At 43.8% G+C, this 23395-nt stretch overlaps 1 protein-coding gene across 1 annotated transcript in view; it reads right to left on the bottom strand.

The window, feature by feature from the left end:
- The window catches only part of CSRNP3 (cysteine and serine rich nuclear protein 3), a 260738-nt gene that overhangs the window by 141615 nt on the left and 95728 nt on the right, over positions 1–23395 (bottom strand). The window contains exon 2 of the mRNA XM_069225256.1: positions 15311–15481. Coding sequence (XP_069081357.1) covers positions 15311–15458 — 148 coding nt within the window. The 5' untranslated portion in view covers positions 15459–15481. The remainder of the gene's footprint in view (positions 1–15310; positions 15482–23395) is intronic.

The raw sequence follows: 23395 nt of genomic DNA, 5'->3' as shown, positions 1-23395 counted from the left end.
ACCACTGACCAACCACGAAAGCCTTCATGGTTCCATTCTCGTCGCAGCCTCCTACTATGTAAGCCTGGTTAAAACATTTTTGCCAGGTGTGAATTTCGTTTCTAATCCAGGCGGTCTTTCCTCTTGCGTCATCGCCATGAGTGACTCCAGTCCCAACTCCCCGAATGCCCAGCAGCCGTGCCTCGTCCACTCCTTTGTATTACAAACGACTCCTGGTAAAAACCTTGCTGGCAGGATTGTAGGGCTACTGCTCCAGACACCACCCTCAACCACATCCTGACGCAGCTATTATAGTACAGTACAAAAAAAAGGGATTACATTCTCAGTCAACCCCACCACACATTGTGACATATAAGCTTACAGAAATACAATCAACAGTGTTTGCAGCAAAACCAAAATAAATGTAAACCGGAAGATTTTATGAAATAAAAATGTCCCCTGGGAAACGCAATAGACATTGTAGTGAATGCACAACTCAAATTACTTGACCTATTTTATCATGCCTGGACTCGGGATGAGTTCCAGGAAGTGACTGAATGTAGAGTACGGTGTGCTACATATTTCACAATCGGATCCTTCAGGCCCATCTTGCCATGGCTCACCTGAAACAGACCTTTTGGCTCAATCATTCCTTTACTTTAAAGCTTTGTTGAGGCAGAGTAATATCTACACAGGCATAATCCCTGCCCAGTGAACATATGCCAGTTTTTTTAAATAAATATGTTCGATATAGCAGTTGCACCGCACAAGCATACTAAAAATGCTAAAGTACATTCCAGCAAAAACATTCTAGCATTTGAAAAACAAAGTCACATCTATTATTGCAACAAATGCAGAACTGGACAAAATTAGTGCAGATAGCATTTGGAAAAACACACGCCAAAATGTCCTTATCGGACACAGCACATTTCAAAATATAATAAAAGACTAAAAGTGCCACCATATCGAAAACATAACTGATGTGGCCTTGCCCAAAAGTACCTTGAAACCAAAGAATTCAAGCTTTTTTAATGACTTTGACTGAAACACAACTTATCTGACATTTGACAAGGAACCACCAATAAAACTGGTAGATTATGTCATAGCAGCCTTTCATTACGCAAGCCCTTGAAGATGCAGCCTCATTCACATATACTAATAAACACAACATCTGAAACTACTGCCACCTCACAAGATGTTGGCATAAAATATCTTCATATCATTGTATTGCATTGCAGCATTCATATAGTGCTTACTGCCCCCATGCGGGGCGCTGAAGAGTTTGCCTACATGAGTAGCATATAGGGTGTGTGGTTGGAAGAATGTTGTCAGGGCACAAATCAGGGGTACACGCGGTTGGACGGCGTCTACCCACTATTTTCACAGGGTGGACACCATCCACCCTTCCAAGAAGTTGGGCCCCGGTAAAATATGGTGAATTTGTCCCGGTGTAGTGGGACACTTTCAGCAGGGCCTGCAATTTGTATGCCTTAGTTCCTTCAATCTGAGCAGCAAAGGTGCAAGATGGAAGAGTTTTAAACTCCTGCTGCGCCAGGACAAAGGCCGAAATTAATGGGCTATTAGGCCTCCTTTTGTTTGATGAGCCTGGCGGGAAGCTGTCTGGATCCTCACATCTACCTGCAATGGAGGAAACAAATGCACATAGCTTATCACTTTACAGGTACATAAGAGAGACATGGTTTTCATTTTATTCAGTCCCTGTATATAAGAGATTTGCATGCACTGTAAGCTGCACTGATGTGTTGGTCTGTCTTGTATTTACACAAATACCAATGTAAGTACCACTATTTTGCTTTTTTTTTTTAAATAGTGCTGTAGAGCTACTCATGCCAATGCAGAGTGTCTGACAATATATTGACAGTAAATGATATCTGTGTAAATCAATGTACAGGATGTGTTACATAATACAGTGAGCAGTATAAGGTGTAGGGGATCACATGTCCGTCAAAGCCCTCTGTGCTATATTAGAAGGATTACAGGTTGTGAACTACAAGTTACAAAAAACTTTGTGTTAAAAGCAGTAACCCACTTACTTATGTATAAAAAATAAAACTCTGTCATCTACATTTTAAATGATGTGCTTTGCAGGAGACAAATTAACCCTCAATCCTACTTTGATTCAAAACCGGGACTAGGCAAAGCACAGATCTCTCCAGCAAATGCCTTAACCTGCAGAGTTATCCTACCATTAATATTCTTCCCTGAGATTTAGTGGGCACACAAAGATCTCTGCAGCAGGTGTTTTAACCCCATGAGATATTTGAAAATGCTGACTTTGCAACCAATTAAGCAGAACTGATTAACTGCTACATTTCTCCTTGCTCCCAATTTGTTTGTGGCAGAGTTAAAAAAAAAGAAAAAAAGAAAAAAAAAAAAAACAGTCCCATATTTATGAGCTTTTGGTGCAGACCAGCACAACGCAGCTAGTCGCCGTGCTGCATAGCCCTGTGTCGAAGGGAAAAAGCAGGAATGTACCATATCAATGGCATACAGCACATTCCTGACCTTTTCCACTGCTCTGGCAGTGTCTTGGCAGCTTAGTACTAACAAAGGCACCCTTGTAGGCAAGATTGCTTTTGTGCAGGAAGGGGCAGCTTCCTGCACAAAAACAAACCTGGGAGACGCTTTCCTCTTGCTATGTGTGCTGCAAAATGCAGCACACATATAAAGAGGATAAACCGAGGAGAAACTATGATATTTCTCCTCGTTATGCCTCCCCTGGGGAGGTATAAGGTTTTGCCACATCCCTAGGTTTACAAGGTCTTGTAAATCTGGGGATGCATCAAAATCCATGGGTGTTGTGTGGGAACACCCATCGCATTTGCCCAAGGAACTCCTCCCTTGTGCAGAGTAATGCAATGCAGTGAGTTGCACGGTTTTAATCCATACTTATGAGGCCATACAAAGCCACGCAAAGAAATAGATACTATTTAAAGGTTTGCTCTGCCATTGCGTCACAAAATGTGCTGCAATCGTAGCGTAAGCGGCTCGTAAATATGCCCCTAAATGCATTAATTGAGGCCCAGATTTTGAGTTGGGGTTGCGTACATTTTTGGGCTCAATCCCAATGCAAAATATCACTTGTTAAATCTCACAAATGCACTCAAATCTAATCGTAATAGAATTACTAAACATATATCTGAGGTGTTAATATCTGATGCCACTTCTTGTGAGTCATGAGTTGTGATGCCAAGTGTGATGTCACCGGAGTCATGATGTCGTGCACCATGATGTCAATTGTATACTGCCTAACTTGGTTAGTCCCCTCACTTCTTTTTTTAGGACTTGTGCTCTGAAAGTTGTATTTGTTTTGAACCTATGTGGGGAAATGTTCACATGTTGTGCGCGATGACTACCGAGGTCCGTTTATCGTGTTGTGGGACGCACTGCGTAGCAATGTGCAGGGTGATGAATTGTGAGCGACAGGCACACAGCTTTATGGTTTTCAGTATCCTGGTAGCTTTGAAGAGCTCTGCAGCTTCCTTCCTGGTATTTCTTATTATACGGTTTGCTTAGTGGGTTATTGCACCGAGTTGCCCAAACTGAGATTTTGTGTATAGTACTGGTCCTGAGCTGGCATTGTTGGAGGGTGAGAGAAGTGGCGAGATATGCTGGGATTGATATTTTTATTATTATCCCATACTTGAGTGTCTTTGTGACATGTGAAGAAGCTGTCATATTTTATAGATATTTGGAACCTGCAGTGAATGGACTATAATAAAGTCCTCAAAATTATCCAGTAGTGTGTGACAGATCTCTTCAGTTATTCCAAGCCTGTTCATATTCACTGTAAGATGCAGTCTTTCACGATGGACCCGCTCTAAATAGGCCAACACACAGACATATGTTTCCGCTATAGGGTCTAGGGGCATCCTCTATGCTTTCATCAGGACAAACATTGGTTTACAAACAAAAACGGCACTGCAGACTATTATGTGTAAAAAAAAAAAAAAATCTAAAAAACATGAAGGCTCTTCTTGTTTTTCTTCGAGAAACCCCTTCTTTTAGGATAAATAAAAAGGCTGCTTAGTCAACATAGATATTACTTTAGGCTTGAGAGGGGGAGGAAGCGGGGGGAGAAGCTAGAATTTGTGAAGGGTTGGCTACGGTACGCAGCTGGCGTGAGATGTGTGGATATTTTAATTCATTCAAAAAATGACAGCCAGCAGGGAAAACACAATGCCCCCAGCTGTAGCCTGCGCATCTCAAAAGGTTTTAACATTCCGGGTGCAATCGAGGCAGCCAATGCTTTCTGACAGCTTTAACACGCGTCTGTGGCCAGACATGCTAGCCTTGAAAGCGCAAATACGCGGTATTCCCAAAGGAGTTCGGGAAAAGCCCCTGCCTTGAGTCCTCATGAACGCATATCCGACTGTAATAACCATTGCACTGAACGCACAATGCAACCGTTTTCACCATGATGAGGCATGTCAGTATTCATTCTGCGCTCAAAAGCAAACACGTTCTCCTTTTCCAGAACTGTAGGTGTGCGAGTGTTTCTACACTACACACTAGAAAGTTCCTTACTGGGCGGGCGAGCTAATGTTTTGCATGACGCAGCAAAAATGTTTAACACTCTCGTCAAAGTGTGCTACAATATGATGAAATCAAAGCGACAGAAGCATATTTTCGTGAAAATATCAAGCACAAGGGACATTGCATAAGCTGCCAAAACGAATGCACAGCGCTTAATCAGCATGATGTAGGTCTAAACAAATCGATCATAATTTAGTATATTCAGGAAATTCGACTACACAACATGATTGAATCGAAGGAAACAGTGAATGCTGTAAAAACATGGCTTCCCTTCATCCCAGGCTTTCTTTGTTTCGCCGGTACCTCGACCATATTCCTAGCGGGCAAGGTTTGTGTCAGACACGTCCATGTCTTCTTTTCTAAAATCCTTACTTTGCGGCACAAAGCGCCATCCCGTATCTCTTCCAGCCCAGCCTTGGCCGAGACATGCGCTGCTGTGATTGGCAGCCTGCCACTAAGCTCTTTAGAGGGCACACTCCTTCAGGCAGACTTCAAAGCAACATTCATCACAGCAGGCAGGCTTTCAATTCCCTTTTCCGTAGACCAAAACTAAAATATTTCACGCGGTGGGTGTATTTTTAGACGTGTAAAATCCTTTTTTTTTGGGGGGGTAGGTAGTTTCCCAACCATGGGTTTCGGATGCTCCTCCGAATACCCTTCTAAAAGTATCCAGGGCTGTGTTAGGCCGAGCTCAACGGAGGTGTAGGTTCAGTTGGCGATTATCCAAATTGCAACTAAACAGAGACGCACATATGTATTCACTGAAATAACAAAAGGCTACAGGTACGCTTATAGGTAGGTTCAGATTTTACACAAAAAAAACCATAGAAATTAATAGTTATCTCAAGTAACTATAACTCGCACCCCCGCCATGCACAGTTTTCTCATCAATAATTTCACTGCAAATGTTACAGTGATATTATAAATGATGTCATCGAAGATCTCATGAGTAATGTAATATGAGGGATAATTAGTGCATGGCAAGGGCACGAGTTATAGTTACTTGAAATAACTTTAATTATAACAGGTGAATTTCTATGGACGTGCAACCAACATCCATCTGGACATCCTGAGGTTGGCTTACCTCCTGGCTTTTTGTAAAGTGTACATTTAAGAACTCTGATATATTGTCAACTTCATTTTGTAGGTGCCGTCATCACTAGTTGCAATTGTGTTTGCTTTATGCTGCTTAGATGTTGTCTGGCCTGTGATATTGTGAATCTTAATCCATGCTGAAGTGTTACAAAGTAACCAGTTTTGGTGGAAACATTGTGATTCTCCATTTCTCAAAAATTTGTGTTCGCAAACCCTTTGTTTATTTATCCCTACTGTATTACATAGTCTCTGCATTTTTCCACTCTGTTGTGTTAATCGCTTTGCCAACATTAATTCTGTACAAAAAGTGTTAGTCAAAAGGCCTGCTTTCATTAGTGTATAGAGTACTACCATTTGCTTTATCCGGTTTGCAGTTTCCACTTGGGATTACTGTTATTGTGAGACTGCTGGTGTGTTTTTTTTATCTTTACTAAAATACATTTGAATATTTTTTTTGTGATGTTATAGTTAGGAAACCGCATTAAAAAACAGAAATTCACAGAAAACACCTTGGATTCCAAAAGACAGCACAAGGTCTCTAGACAGGGCAAGCTGGTTAGCTAATTGAGTGCTGGACTTTACACACAGCAGATCATGGAAACACCAAAAAGGATAACAAAATAACAAAAGTTATGAGGGGTGTGCTATAACAAAAACCTGGGGTTTAGCTATATACAGCCCAGAACCTGTTCCTCCAATACCAGTCCCCACTGGTAAGTTCATCATTATTTTTGCTCAATGGGACCTCCATCAATTCCTTAATTATGTCAGAAGAAAAACGTTAAAAAAAAAAATCGCATGATGTATTAGTTCTAATCTTTATTTACAGATTTAATGATTAATTGACAAACACAGAAAGATGTCATGTTGATGTAGGTGGTACCCAACTTGGGCACTGTCCTATGCCTTAGCGAACTTTTGATAAGCCATTTATACTGTATGAGGATGCTTACCCACATCTAGTGGAGTCACTTGCGTTCTTATCTCACCCTCAATACAAGGGGGTGCTTTATAGTATAGCCGCTGGATAGAGAAGAAATCTAGATATAATTATAAATGTTGATGTAAACCCAAGGAAATCCCTTTAACAGTGGGCACCAGCAGTATAATTAATGATACACAAGGGTGAATGATATTTAGGTTCAATGACCGATTCATTTGGACCAAGCCAACATGTTTCTACCTAAACTCACTCCAACCAATGGTCATAGGCATTCAATACGGCTATAGGAATACACACATAATCGGGTGGGAAAATAAATGTCCTACCTCCATGTAGGATGTCAACATGAAACCAAGGGAAAAACACTGGGGTTTTTTATACGTATAGCTGGCATATACATAGTTATGTGTATCATGCATTCTAAAAACAAACAATAGTGGTACACTTGTGACACGGCTCGGCAAACAGTAACACTCAACGCATAGACTTTAGTACCATCATCACCAACAAAAAGCTGTCTCTCTTTGGTCAGAGTCCAATCCAAAAAATTGTTATAGTGCTGGACAGTGGCTCTTAGGTAAAATGTGGCATTTTATCAGAAACAAAGTGACCTGAGGCCAGGCATGTCAGAACTGTTCTTAGACTTGACTTCATTTGAGGCCAAGAAAGATTTGGTTCAGTGTCAGACAGGTCTACAGGATCAGCGTACTCCTCTAGCACTGGTGGTATTGGAGTTAACATTGATGTAGCAGGAATCAGCATGGATCATAGTGGCAGGTGTGAGAATTGCTTCAGAGTAGCAGCTGAATCCAAAACAGGTTCAGTAGGCACAGACAGTTCAGATGATAAATCCACCAGTGGTAACCTGATTGGAGGCCTCTACGGATCCGAGGGCTCAAAGGCACGTCAGAAGGATCTGTCGGGGTATCAAGGATTTACAACACTGTTTCCCTGAAAGGCTCAATCAATGACAATGCCACTGACAGCCCCAGAAACTAGGGGTGCATCAAGAATAGCCACAGAATCGACAATTGAGAGAGGAAGGGAATGGGACCAAGGGGCAACCTGATGTCCTCCCTGCACTGAGAGGGAGAGTAGGATGAACCATGCATGGACTGCGATAAAGACCTGTCCTGTTGTGGATGTGGCCCAGAGAGCGCAAACATGTCCTTGCTCTGCTAAGTACCACATCACCTCACTAAAATGCATTAGTCATACTTTTATAATGCCACCCTGACACAAGGAGCAAGCCTGACTGAAGCAGCGAGTGTGCTGCTGTCAGAGTGCACTCTTTCTGTGCTGCCTGAGACTGAATCCACAGATGGAACCACATGATGGAATCCACAGACTGGAACCAGAAAGATGGTGACCCAAGCCCTCGTCAGTAGCAGACTCGACTACGGCAACGCACTCTACACAGGCATCCCAACAAAAGACATCAAACGACTTCAACGCATCCAGAACGCATCCGCCCGCCTGATCCTCGACATACCCCGCCGATGTCACATCTCCCACCACCTGAAGGACCTCCACTGGCTCCCCGTGGACAAGAGGATCCCCTTTAAACTCCTCACCCACGCACACAAGGCACTACACGACACCGGACCCACCTACCTGAACACCAGACTCAACTTCTACGTTCCCTCACGCCAGCTGCGCTCTGCCAGCCTTGCCATCGCCATCGTCCCCCGAATCCAGCGCAAGACCTCTGGCGGCAGATCCTTCTCCTACCTCGCCGCCAAGACCTGGAACTCACTCCCGACCTCACTACGCCAGACCCAGGACCTCCTCACCTTCAGGAGACTCCTCAAGACATGGCTCTTCGAACGATAGCAGCTACCCCCCCCCTTCTCCCCCCCCCCCAAGAGCCTCGAAACCCTAACGGGTACATAGCGCGCTTTATAAATTTAATGATTGATTGATTGATTGATTGATGTATGCTGGCCTCGTGGTGTATTTGCAGTCTATACATGAGACAGCATAACTAATGTGGTAAAATTACTGACAACCACAGCCAAGGGGCTGCATCAGTCAAGCTGAGACTCAGCCCGGTAGCCTCAGGTACCACGTGGCTTGTCACTGCAGCACAGCACTGCAATAAACAAACACACCAATCTTTCCAGAATAAGATGATCAAGTAAATAGGTGGGCTACGCCTAGCCTGTTGAAGTTTTCCGGCAACCGGCACCACTCCTTGAGTAACCAACTAAAGAATGTTGCAATTGGCCAGCCTCCTTTAACATTAACACCGAGGAGGCAGCTTTGCTGTTCCTTGCCTGTGGTCCACATGTACCCAGCTCCTAACAGAGAGCAGAACTGCCACTGAGGGGTTGCGCTTGTTCAGGTTCCGGAATCATGTAATGTACAAGTATTCTGAGTCCCATGTGAAAGGACAGCTTCAAGTTGCAAGTGAGTGAAGATAATTAGACATAAAGTGGCACAAGTCTAAAAATATAAAATGTGATGAAAGTAATTTTATGAAATCTTATTTTTGAGTTGTTTGTTTTACCCAGAGTAAGGTGTACCAGATTGTCGGGAGGTAAAAAGAGACATGAGTGGAGACAGTCAGAAAAGATTCAGAGAAACAATGCGGAGTCGTGGAGATGAAGCAGAGAGAGAATGGGTGGAAGGAAAAGAAAAGAAGCAGCTGAACCTTGAGCGAGAACAAAATAAAAAATAAAAAATGAGATGACAAAAGCTAAATAACTTGTCGTCCCACAAAAATTGGTCAACCCTGTCTCATAATTTAATCTTTTCCTGCCATGTTTTGGTAGTCACTGGGGGCTATTGGCATCAGACATCAGAACTCACAAGCCCTTGAGGAGAGATGATGGAAAGTAAGGCTGGAAAAGTATTTTTTTTTTTATTTTAACCGAATGAAATCTTGCAAGCTTACTTGCCTCACATTTTAAGAAAGCTCTAATGAAGTTACCAATAGCAGAGCATATTAATAGAATTTATGGCCCCAATAAAGGAGATAAGATATGCCCTGCGTGTGATGTCCTGAGTGCTGGCAGGGAGGGTCTCTGGAGGAGAGACTCCACATGCGAGGCTAAGCAAGTTTCAAATCATTGCTTCTAGGTTTAGCTACATTATACCAGAATGGGCATATTGTGGCTTTCATGAGCAGTGAGCTAATCAACCTGGTGTTTCTTTTGTAAAATAAGCTTATCATAGGAGCCAGATGTAAGGACAGCACTGGAATAAAGCCAAAACAAATGTCAGAGACATGGGAGGAGGTGGGAGGAACGGAATGCTGCAATAAAATGCAGGCAGCTACCAGCCTAAAACACCTACAGTGAAAGGGAGCACAAAAGAAATGTCAAAGTAGTCCGTGACAACAACAGATAAATAAACCATAGTGGAATAATACAGTAGTTGGTCACTGCTCTGAAACAGTAAAAGGAGGGAGAAAAAGGCAGAACTGACCATAGTGAGCAATAATTTTTAAAGGACACTGCAACCAACAATGAGAACCGCTTTAAGCCATAAGAAGTATACTAAAAGTACACATGCGGTTGAACGCTTACGCTCGACCTAAAAAGGACTGAAGAAAAATCAGGGACAAACTAGAGAAGAAACATTTGGGGTGGAAGGCGGAAATTACAATAGAAACAACTGAGAAATTGTGGAGGAGGGGCAAGAAGGAAGTAAGCGAATGTGAGTGTGGCAGCAGTTTCAGCTTTATTCATAGAGCGCCTAAAAGTCACCTCTGGGCATTTAAACGGCATGGCGCAGAGTGTGACCCTTCATACTCCCAGTGAAATAACAGCTGCAAAGCATGGCGACATTCTGGGACCCTTGAAGGTAATATGCTCACTAATACTTTAAATGCAGGGTGAATAGATTCATAAGACATTTTGTAAAAGGCTTTAAATTTATTCTTTGAAGAGAGGTTTTGGTTTGCCACATTTTCACTGAAAAGTTAGCTTCTTGCCTAACATAAGCAAGTTGCTGTGCAAAAGCTGAAAGAGTGCTAGCCTGTAATTCACTGCTTTCCTCGAAGTACGCTTCCATGCCAGATGGAGCAATTGTACAAATATATGTTTGTAATAATGCTTATGTGCTTGTGGTGGGTGCTTAGGCTGATGTTCAGTCTTATTTCCTGGCCAGTCACTATGATTTTATTTTGCCACTGATGCAAGTCCAGGTTGGGACTACTGATGCAGCAGGTCCAGTGTGAGGACACTACTGCTGCAGGTCCAGGGTCAGGGCATTGTTGCAGCAGGTCCTGAATTGTTGCAAAGTCACTCCCTGGGGCCTTTAATGTATGTATGTATTGGTTGTGACTACTGAGACTCAATGCATTGTCTGTAGAAGACTAACAATTGTATTTTAGATAACTGTGGGTGATAAAAACACAGTTGCTTACACCCACGAAACCGAGGCATCTGCTACATTCTCCCGATTCCTCTGCCTCTGCCCACCCCTCACCCCCCACCACCCTAACCACCAAACCCAGCTTCACCAAGTTTCTTAGCTTGCTTTAAATTGAGATTTTGGAAAATAGAATTACATAGAATGGATCAAGTATAGCAAATTCAGTGAGTTGCAGTTTTTTAGCCAGCAGCTCATATGAAAAGCAAAACTGCAAGTCACAGAATGTATTTTCAAACTGTTGGCTTAACAATGCAGTTTTGCAAGGCCATTTCACACTAATATACTCTTTAAAGGCATGGTTAGCCACTGGGATGCTTCTTTAACCCAGTGTGCATTTTTGCTAATAGGTGTTGAGCTGAGTTTAGGTATGTTCACCCCATGTAAGGTGGACCTGTGGGGGACCCTTTGCTGTTTGTTGCTGTTTGTTAGGGTTAGGGCAGTACACTATTCTGGTTTGTATTTCCTTGGCCTACCCACGGATACACACTACATTGTTGCTATTCTGAGCGGGATCCAGAAAAGTAAAAGTAGCTCTTAGGAGCTGTTAGGATGCAATATAGCTGTTTCCAAGCTTTTTTTAAACAATTAAATAGCATCATCTGCAGAAACAACACTGCATGGACCAAAGTGTCTTTTTCTGCTCACAATAAAATGTCATTCAAAAGGTCACACATATAGCATTGAATGTCACACATAAAAACATACGAACACAAAAATGGTACACATAAGCAACGTGAAAACTTGGCAGCTATGTAGCTCTTGGCTTTGAGCGGGCTTACACAACTTCTTGCACTGTTTGGCGACATTCAGCTTGGCTTTGCGAACCTAGATCGCCTTCATATGTATTAAGGCACACTCCCCACATGACTTGGAGTGATGGCCCGAACACAAACACCAGAGACACACTTCATGGGGATCAGTCACAGGCATCTCCTTGCAACAGTCCCTTCAAGGTTTTAGGAGGAGGCTATATACCTTGCACACTAGAAAAGTATTTTGTGCAAAACAAATTGCCAACTGAGAAGAAAAAGTTAGTACCTAGTTCCACATATTTGAGAATATTTTAGCAGTTAGGAAAGCAAAAATTTGAACTTTTTTGTAATTCTGAAATATTTCTGAAGTGCGATGGAAACAGATTTTACTAGGATCGAAACAAATCAAGACACTTACTTGGTAGTGCACAAATGATATTTACTGAAACCCGATTTCCACACATCATTTGTGTGCCATATTGTAGTGTGTTTTCATTCCTATTTGGAATGATAGGGCCTGTGACATAAGGGGACTCCAAGGTCTATGACATTGTGGTCTCCTTGTGTCAGTTGAGCCTGGGTGTCTTTCTGAACAGACCTGTTTCCTGGTACTGCATTACTTACAATAAAGAAGCAAGTTTACCTCCGTGTGTTCCGGTTCTTCATTACCGCATCCACTACAATTTGGCAACGAGGTGGAACTTCTGTACATTATTGTGTTCTTTTCTTTGGTAATAATTTGTTTTTGTATTTTTTTATTTTTATTTAAGGAATAAAGAAGGGGGCTATGTAGTGTGTTCTCATTCCTATTTGGAATGATAAGGCCGGTGACAAGGGGATTCCTAGGTCTATGACGTTGTGGTCTCCTTGTGTCAGTTGAGCCTCGGTGTCTTTCTGAATGGACCTGTTTCCTGGTACTGCCTTGCTTACAATAAAGAAGCAAGTTTACCTGTGTGTGTTCCGGTTCTTCATTGCTGCATCCACTACACATATGAATTTACCAGTAAAACTGTATGTCTGTGCAAAGTTAGCAGTCATTTCAATGGGAAATGTGCTGTCTGTAAATGACAGTGTGCTACCATACGATGCTTTAGCAATAGATTTCTCAACAGTGTGCTCCAAAACGCACCACCAGTTACATAATACACCCTTACCACACATGCTGTATACATTTGCTACACTTTATGTGAAGCTAGGATTTTTCACAATCCGTACATCTTCAGTGATGTAACAATGATGTCAACATTACCCAGTCTGAAAATTGTTCCAGCACCACTGGTGCAAAGGTGCTGAAATATGTCAAGAACTCCAGTTTTAAAACAACCCCTTGCAAATATTCTCAGACAAGATTCTGGATTAACCTTCCAGTATTTTCTGCTGCTGTAATTCACAAAGTCATTTCAACAGAGAATTTGCTCACTACTCATGATCATTCACAGTCATCCCACTTGTGTAGCCTTGGCTTTGGGAAAATCACGTAATCTCTTGTGTTTAACATAAAATGAATCTGAGCATACAGGGAGTGCAGAATTATTAGGCAAATGAGTATTTTGACCACATCATCCTCTTTATGCATGTTGTCTTACTCCAAGCTGTATAGGCTCGAAAGCCGACTACCAATTAAGCATATTAGGTGATGTGCATCTCTGTAATGAGAAGGGGTGTGGTCTAATGACATCACCACCCTATATCAGGTGTGCATAATTATTAGGCAACTTCCTTTCCTTTGGCAAAATGGGTCAAAAGAAGGACTTGACAGGCTCAGAAAAGTCAAAAATAGTGAGATATCTTGCAGAGGGATGCAGCACTCTTAAAATTGCAAAGCTTCTGAAGCGTGATCATCGAACAATCAAGCGTTTCATTCAAAATAGTCAACAGGGTCGCAAGAAGCGTGTGGAAAAACCAAGGCGCAAAATAACTGCCCATGAACTGAGAAAAGTCAAGCGTGCAGCTGCCACGATGCCACTTGCCACCAGTTTGGCCATATTTCAGAGCTGCAACATCACTGGAGTGCCCAAAAGCACAAGGTGTGCAATACTCAGAGACATGGCCAAGGTAAGAAAGGCTGAAAGACGACCACCACTGAACAAGACACACAAGCTGAAACTTCAAGACTGGGCCAAGAAATATCTCAAGACTGATTTTCTAAGGTTTTATGGACTGATGAAATGAGAGTGAGTCTTGATGGGCCAGATGGATAGGCCCGTGGCTGGATTGGTAAAGGGCAGAGAGCTCCAGTCCGAGTCAGACGCCAGCAAGGTGGAGGTGGAGTACTGGTTTGGGCTGGTATCATCAAAGATGAGCTTGTGGGGCCTTTTCGGGTTGAGGATGGAGTCAAGCTCAACTCCCAGTCCTACTGCCAGTTCCTGGTAGACACCTTCTTCAAGCAGTGGTACAGGAAGAAGTCTGCATCCTTCAAGAAAAACATGATTTTCATGCAGGACAATGCTCCATCACACGCGTCCAAGTACTCCACAGCGTGGCTGGCAAGAAAGGGTATAAAAGAAGGAAATCTAATGACATGGCCTCCTTGTTCACCTGATCTGAACCCCATTGAGAACCTGTGGTCCATCATCAAATGTGAGATTTACAAGGAGGGAAAACAGTACACCTCTCTGAACAGTGTCTGGGAGGCTGTGGTTGCTGCTGCACGCAATGTTGATGGTGAACAGATCAAAACACTGACAGAATCCATGGATGGCAGGCTTTTGAGTGTCCTTGCAAAGAAAGGTGGCTATATTGGTCACTGATTTGTTTTTGTTTTGTTTTTGAATGTCAGAAATGTATATTTGTGAATGTTGAGATGTTATATTGGTTTCACTGGTAATAATAAATAATTGAAATGGGTATATATTTGTTTTTTGTTAAGTTGCCTAATAATTATGCACAGTAATAGTCACCTGCACACACAGATATCCCCCTAACATAGCTAAAACTAAAAACAAACTAAAAACTACTTCCAAAAATATTCAGCTTTGATATTAATGAGTTTTTTGGGTTCATTGAGAACATGGTTGTTGTTCAATAATAAAATTAATCCTCAAAAATACAACTTGCCTAATAATTCTGCACTCCCTGTATACTATGAAATCTGGTGCTCATGTAAAGTGCTCCAATGCCCTTAGGCAGTGTTCGAGTTATATAAAAATATAAGACTACAAATATATTTATCAATATCCATAACCGCTGGGCCTTATTTTAACAAAGAAAGGGATATGGGGCCTTACCCCATAATCTGCTGTAGAAGGTTTGAAAAAAAAAAAAAGCATTACTGATATCAGCACCAAGACCTTTTAGAAGTCTTGTGATTTTAATGAACAGATGCCAGAGGCTAGCACTCCATCCTAAAGTGTTCCAGCTCTAGTGCCCTTTTTCCGTCTTTTGCCCTGTTGCTTGGGTACAGGTTTTGATAATGAAAACTAAGTTCTGCTTTACAAAAGTGAGTGGAGACGCCCAACATCTGGAACCAAATTTAGCACTATAAGATACTATCTTTTTGTGTAAACGAACTACAAAACTTACTGCTCAGTGCTAAAGCACACAAATGTGTATTGCTCACTGTAGGTAAAACAACGCCTCCCATAAAGCATTCTCTGACACTTACGGGTGAAGTGATTCAAAGTTGATGGGTTGACGCTATCACCACTGTCTCCGCTTTCGCTGCTGGAAATGTCCTCATCTGATTCTCGCACAGAGGAGCAAGGTGAAGAACCATCAACTTCTTCAAACTTCCTCTTTAAAATTCCAGTCATAGCTGCAATGCTGTCACATCTACCTACGAGGGAGAGAAAAAACGAAAACTTCAACCGCTGACCAAATAATCTAGTCACTATATACAATTTCGTATAGTGTTTTATTAAATGATGAATTACAGAACGCAAAATTCCCCCCAGAATGGCCGTCGACCTACACAGCAAACAACCCACACTGCCATCCGAGGCAGGTATTATATTGACTCTTTCCAATACCTTTTTTTTTTTTTTTTTTGAGAAAAAAAGCTTTAAATATTATAATAAGCACGCTCTTGAACACAGCGCATCTGCATTTTGCACAGTTGCGTATTGTGGAAAACATGCATTTCAAATGCATCTTTGAACAGATTACATACCATAAGCACTGGTATCTCTTTGTAAAGAATATGACCAAAACACAATGCCAGAAGTAAACGTGTATAGTGAAATAAGGAATGATGCCCTGGTTAATCACTAGGCTTGGTGTAAGAAACGCCAATCGGATGGGGTATTTGTTATCTTCTAGTTAATCCAGGTCACCCTTTACGGCTACTTGTCAACTTGCATGAAATCATTAACCTACGCATTTCGTTTATACAAACATAGGAAGACAGCTTGTCCTCAGACACGAGAGAATAAGAGATACTAGGAATGACATTTTTAGGTGATTTTTTTTGACTGGTTGGGAAAAACAAGGTTGCAATCCAGAATCATTGCATCTTTATGTGACACTAGTTTACACTGCAGACCGTTGACCATGATACTAGGTACCCAGGCCCAGCGCGCCCCTGGATGACCACGGTGCATGTGGGAGCTATGGCTTTGTAATGACTGTCATCAAAGCCTTCCCTTAACATAGTGCGTCTGAGAAGAGAGGCAACTTCAAGACAGCCAGTGTATAGCCATGCGGGATGAGTGTGGAGTTATTCTATAAATTTCCTTTTCAAGAATTGTGGTGTTGAGAAATGAGAATGGATCGGAGCAGCAGAAGGTTATGGGAGGTGTTCCCGACACGTGATCTTATACGGAGATTTCGCTGGAAGGGTTTGGCTTAATCACCTTTGAGCTCATCTTTAGTTCAAATGCCAGAAGATTTTTCTGCCTTATGAACACGGACTGAAAACCGATTTCAAGACTACTACCTGTAGGACGCTGGCCTGGCTTATAGTGAGTACCTTGTGGTACTTAGACCTTGTGCCAGGTCCAGTTATCCCTTATTAGTAGAATAGAGGTGTTCTAGCAGCTTAGGCTGATAGAGGTAGCTATAGCAGAGCAGCTTAGGCTGTACTAGGAGACATGCAAAGCTCCTACCATACCACTTATATCACATAGCACTATAGCATAAGAAAACACAATACTCAGTGTAGACAATGTAGAATCACAATAAAATGCAATAGGTAGAAATAGGCCTAGGGGCAACACAAACCATATACTCTAAAAGTGGAATGCGAACCACGAATGGACCCAAGGCCTAGTGTAGGTTGTAGAGGGTCGCTGGGACTGTTAGAAAACACTAAGGGTGTCCAAGATACCCAACCTCAAGACCCTGAAAAGGAGTAAAGTTACCCTACTACCCCAGAAAGACAGTAAAGTCGAGATAGGGGATTCTGCAAGGACAACAACTGCCAGCAAAACACTGAAGACGGATTCCTAGACCTGAGGACCTGTAAAGGAAGGGGACCAAGTCCAAGAGTCACGCAAGTGTCCGGGGGGGCAGGAGCCCACAAAACCCCGGATGAAGGTGCAAAAGGACTGCCTCCGGGTGGAAGAAGCCAAAGATTCTGCAACAACGGAAGGTGCCAGGAACTTCTCCTTTGGTCAGAAGATGCCCCACGGCGTGCTAAAGGATGCAGGGGTGTTTCCACCCAGAAAGACCGCAAACAAGCCTTGCTAGCTACAAGAGTCACGGTTGAGGATTTTGGGTGCTGCAGGGGCCCAGGAAGGACCAGGAGGTCGCCCCCTGGAGGAGGAGACAGAGGGGGCGCTCAGCAACTCAGACAGCCCCCGAAGAAGCAGGCAGCACCTGCAGAAGTACCGGACCAGGCACTTAGAAGATCTGTGGATAGTGGTAGACTCAGAGTCACAAAGGAGGGTCCCATGATGTCAGAGTCCAACTCAGCGAGTTGGGCAATGCAGAATGGAGTGCTGGGGACCTGGGCTAGGTTGTACACAAAGGAAGTCTTGGAAAAGTGCACAGAAGCCCGAGCAGCTGCAGATCATGCAGTGCACACGATTACTGTCTGGCGTGGGAAGGCATGGACTTACCTCCACCAAAACTGGACTGTGGGAGACACTTGGACCCAGCTCCTGTGTTCCAGGGACCACGCTCGTCAGGATGAGAGGGGACCCAGAGGACCAGTGATGCAGAGGTTTGGTGCCTGCGTTGGCAGGGGGAAGATTCCGTCGACCCACGGGAGATTTCTTCATGGCTTCCAGTGCAGGGTGAAGGTAAACAGCCCTCAGAGCATGCACCACCAGGAAACAGTCGAGAAAGCCCGCAGGATGAGGCGCTACAATGTTGCTGGTAGTCGTCTTGCTACTTTGTTGCGGTTTTGCGGGCGTTCTGGAGCAGTCAGCGGTCGATCCTTGGCAGAAGTCGAAGAGGGAAGTGCAGAGGAACTCTGGTGAGCTCTTGCATTCGTTATCTGAGGAATAGCCCAGAGGAGAGACCCTAAATAGCCCACAGAGGAGGATTGGCTACTGAGAAAGGTAAGCACCTATCAGGAGGGGTCTCTGACGTCACCTGCTGGCACTGGCCACTCAGAACTGTCCATTGTGCCCTCACACCTCTGCATCCAAGATGGCAGAGGTCTGGGACACACTGGAGGAGCTCTGGGCACCTCCCCTGGGAGGTGCTGGTCAGGGGAGTGGTCACTCCCCTTTCTTTTGTCCAGTTTTGCACCAGACCAGGGCTGGGGGATCCCTGAACCGGTGTAGACTGGCTTATGCAGAGAGGGCACCATCTGTGCCCCTCAAAGCATTTCCAGAGGCTGGGGAGGCTACTCATCCCCAGCCCTTCACATCTATTTCCTCTCAGAGGAAATTCTTTGTTCTGCCTTCCTGGGACTAGGCTGTCCAGGCCCCAGAGGGGCAGAAACCTGTCTGAGGGGTTGGCAGCAGCAGTAGCTGCAGTGGAGATCCCGGGAAGGCAAGTTTGGCAGTACCCGGGTTCTGTGCTAGAGACCCAGGGATGCATGGAATTGTCATCCCAATACCATGATCCTAGACATGTTGCATGGCCATGTTCGGAGTTACCATTGTGACGCCACATATAGGTATTGAACTATATGTAGTGCACTCGTGTAATGGGGTCCCCGCACTCACAAAGTCTGGAGAATTTGCCCTGAACAATGTGGGAGCACCTTGGCTAGTGCCAGGGTGCCCACACACTAAGAAACTTTGCACCTAACCTTCACCAAGTGAGGGTTAGACATATAGGTGAATTATAAGTTACTTATGTGCAGTGAAAAATGGCTGTGAAATAACGTGGATGTTATTTCACTCAGGCTGCAGTGGCAGTCCTGTGTAAGAATTGTCTGCGCTCCCTATGGGTGGCAAAAGAAATGCTGCAGCCCATAGAGATCTCCTGGAACCCCAATACCCTGGGTACCTAGGTACCATATACAAGGGAATTATAAGGGTGTTACACTGTGCCAATGAGATTTGGTAAAATTAGTCACTAGCCCGCAGTGACAATTTTAAAAGCAGAGAGAGCATAAACACGGAGGTTCTGGTTAGCAGAGCCTTAGTGATAGTTAGGCACCCCACAGGGAACACATACAGGGCATCCATTAAAAGCACTGGGGTCCTGCCTAGCAGGATCCCAGTGACACATAGGCAAAAACAAACATACATGCAGTAAAACTGGGGGTAACATGCCAGGCAAGATGATACTTTCCTACACTACCCACAACACTGCAATCGATATATTCAAGAAAATGATGTCAAAATGCATGCTAAATCTAAGGCTTATCTTGGAGTAAGTCAGAGACTGCTCAAGCACAGCCGAGAGAGGACAGCCAGGATGGCAGTGTATATCACAAGTAAGAAGGTTTGAATCATCACTTGTGTGATGACCAGGACTCCTTGAAAACAGCTGGAAAGGCTCACACTGAGTGGGCAGCAAAACCAGAGATGTTAACAACCTAATCTATCTGCTGATACTTAATCAACACCATAGGGCTTTTAATAAAAATGGCCTAACATGATGGTACATCACTTGCACCAGATAATTTAAGCCCTTCTATAACCTTCCAAGGTGAAGTCAACTTTAATTGTGACTGTTGGACATAAAATTAAATGGTGTTAAATTCAACAGAAGATACGGATGCCCCAAATAAAATGCTTCTTGTCTGGATGCCCTCTGAACTGTGAAGCAGCCCAGACACCTGCTTCCAGTGGACACAAACGCAGACTCTATGCCATGCCCATGACACCATGGAAATGACAACATTCTTGGGACTTTACCTTACAGATCGATACTGGAAAACTGTTATCACTGCAGAAACAAAAGGAGTATCTGTATCCTCAAAGTGAGAACTTGAAGTGTAAAAGGCTGGCTTGAATGGCGCTCCTATTCTCGTCTAGATTGTGCTCAACCTAGCGCTGGTTTAAAAATTGAATACAGCATAGCGTATCTGAATGGCATAACTATGTTCAGTGCCAGACTGGAGGAACAGGTTCAACATCTAAAAGGCGTACCTCTGGCATGTAAAAACTGATACTAAAACACAAACTACCCCGAGATCTACCGCTGCTCTTTATTGACTTTGAGAAGGCTTTTGACTCCGTAGACTGGAACTTCCTATTCATGGTGCTGCAGAGGACGGGACTGGGACCGAGATTCTGCCAACTGACCTGAGCGTTATATGCAGACCCCTCGGCCCGTGTACAAATTAACAGAACCCTGTCATCACTCTTTGAAGTCAGAAGGGGAACGAGACAGGGATGTCCGCTGTCCCCCCTCCTCTTCGCCCTAACTATAGAACCCCTGGTCCAGATGTTCCGGACAGATCCGGAATACTGTGTCTGGAAATGGAAACACGCTACATAAGATAGAATAGCCCTATATGCAGACGACGTGCTACTTTATATGGGCACCCCAAGCACGTCTGGCCCACACAGCCTCCAACTCCATAAGAGTTTTGCAACGGCTTCAGGCCTGAAGATGAATCCTGCCAAATCGGTTCTGGTCCCTTTAATAAACACCCGAGACTGCTTCAATTGGCAGGACACAATACCCCTTTGCAGACTGAGCTTTAAATATCTGGGTGTCTGGGTGACCCTCCTGCCAGAACTGACTTGGGCAAAGAATGTAGACTCGCTGCTAACACGAGTCAAGGCAGACCTACAAAAATGGCAGACACTACCACTGAACATAATGGGGCGGGCGGCCTTGTATAAAATGATGATCCTACCCAGATTATTATATGCTTTCAGAACTTCCCCTTCCCCCATCCCGCGTTCATGTTTCGAACCCTAGAAACAGCGACACTACAATTCCTTTGGGGTGGAACCAGACACGTGTAGCCGTAAAGTACTGTAAGAGGGGAACACACGAGGGAGGCCTGGGGATGTCTGACCCATACCTATACTACCTGGCGACACAGATTCTAACAGTACATGATTGGTTTAACGGAGGGTGGTCAGACCCAGCATACCAAATGGAACTGAACACTCTAGGCTTCCCACGCATCCTAGATGCGCTATACCAGTGTTTTTCAACCTTTTTTGGGCAAAGGCACACTTGTTTCATGAAAAAAATCACGAGGCACACCACCATTAGAAAATGTTAAAAAAATCTGGCACATGATGTTAAAATACATTGCACGACAAGTAAGGTGCACAAGAGGGACATAAGAGGCAGTGGAAAGGGAGAAGAATACAGATTGGGAGGTGTAGTAAATGAGAGAAAGCGCATTATTTTGTGAAATAACCAACATTTTTGAAGTCGTTCTTTACAGAGGGTTTGTCTGTGTGTAAAAACTGTTGAAATCCGACAGATGTCTCACATTAGCCAACTGAAAGTACCTGCATCCAATTATTTATCACAAAATACATTTATTAGGGGGGTTGTAACACCATACAACCCCATCCCTGAAGCTACGCCCATGGCCCCCAGCCTACATCTCCGACCCCTATATATGGGTCCATGCCCAACCTGTCTCCTCCTCTCTCCGTCCATGCCTATCTCTCACCCACTTTTCTCTGCCAGAATGTTTGCCTGTTTCCTAGATGCCTGCGTAAATATACCTGACCTTCTATCCCTCATAATCATTTACTTTCTGCCACTGCTCGGATTCCAAATATCAGCTGTTGCTACATATTCTGATCTACAACCAAGTAAATGATTCTTTCAGTTTAAAACTGTTCCAAAAGAGCAGAAGTCATGAATGGTGGAAAAAAAAAACACTCAGGGCTGTAGCTTCAACTAGTGCAGCAGGAGCAGTGGCACTGAAGCCCAGAGGCCTGAGGGTCATCTGAACGCTCCTTATCGCTGCATTTTATAAATTATTCAAAGAGCATGTGCTTTGCGGACGAGGGAGCACTCCCTTCCTTGCAGTAGGACCTATGATACGCTGGCTACTACGCTACTGAAACTCACTGTTCGCCTTCCATGCGAGGCAAAGGCAGAAATGGAAACAAATAGTTTATGTTAAAATATTACCGACAAAAATATCGTCCTACAAAAATATCATATCCCAAATTTCGCCTTCCACATTATTGTGAAAGTAAGCCTAAACTGACTACCACAACGTAGTGAAAAGATAATATAGGTAAGAATGGATGTACTGTTTCTAACTTCACATCTAGGTACCTTGAAGATTGTTATCTATGAAGACAGATATCTTTACCTGCAAGGACTAACCTTCATGATATCGGAGTAGTCGTTATTCTGGGTACTATGGGGCTTATTTACAAGCCCCTTGCGCCGCATGTGCGACAGTTTTTTTTCCCATAGAAAAAGTTTGTGTAGCTCAGAAATGAAACAGTGCCATGCAAAAATGTTTTGTGAAGTGGCACCTGGACTCAGATGGCCTTTGACGCCTGGTTCAAGTCCGGCAACCTTACTTTGAAAAACCGCTGTAGCGCTCCGGGAAAAAGTTGTAAATATTTTGTTTCTTGCTTCGTTTAACTAATTTCTCGAAAAAAATAAAAGTTGCATAAACGTCCTAATATCATGTGACACTTCTTGAAACGTTTTAATTTTCCACTCATCCTCGCATGGATCGAGATATAATATGTCGATTGCGCCTTTCTACCTGTAGGAAAGCAGAACATGCATTCTCTGGAGCCAGCTCTTTTTACCGAGTTTTACTAGTTGTCGAGTTCTCGACCTCGGACCGATGGAAGTCTTATTCGGCCCTCTCACCGGCATTATGGTACACGTTACCCCATTCTGTCAGGGCTTGGTGTGAATATGGCGGGAAATATGCCCCCCAACCAGAACGCCTTCTTTTAACTGCACCTTCACATTCAATAACTATTAGTTAACATACATCGGTTAACTCCTGACTCACCTTATTGCAATATTCGGGAACATTTTTAACGTCTGCCTGCAGAATGTTCCCGAAGAAGGGGAGCGAGGGGGGTCCGGGTGGGTAGCGACTCCAACTCCTCCGGCGCTTTGTGAAATCTAAGAGCAACGCGAGTACAATGAAGAAGAACGAGGTAGACTCATCGACGCCCGGAGCGTTCCCATGGAGACATGGGAACTCGCAACTGACTCGTCGGGCTTTCCTGAAGAGAAGCTGGTTGGCGCTGGCGTGGACGTGGTCGTAACGACCCGTTCACGCCGCCCTAGTGGGCGAAAATTTATTTTTAATTTTTTTTTTTAAATCTTTCGAATTTTTCCCACGGCACACCAGGCAACATCTCGCGGCACACTAGTGTGCCGCGGAACAGTGGTTGAAAAACACTGCGCTATACGATGCACCTCTCCCCCATTGTATGGGCGA

Source organism: Pleurodeles waltl, chromosome 3_1 (assembly GCF_031143425.1).
Source record: "Pleurodeles waltl isolate 20211129_DDA chromosome 3_1, aPleWal1.hap1.20221129, whole genome shotgun sequence".
In the NCBI taxonomy this organism is placed as follows: domain Eukaryota; kingdom Metazoa; phylum Chordata; class Amphibia; order Caudata; family Salamandridae; genus Pleurodeles; species Pleurodeles waltl.
This window is presented reverse-complemented; position numbering and strand designations above follow the sequence as displayed.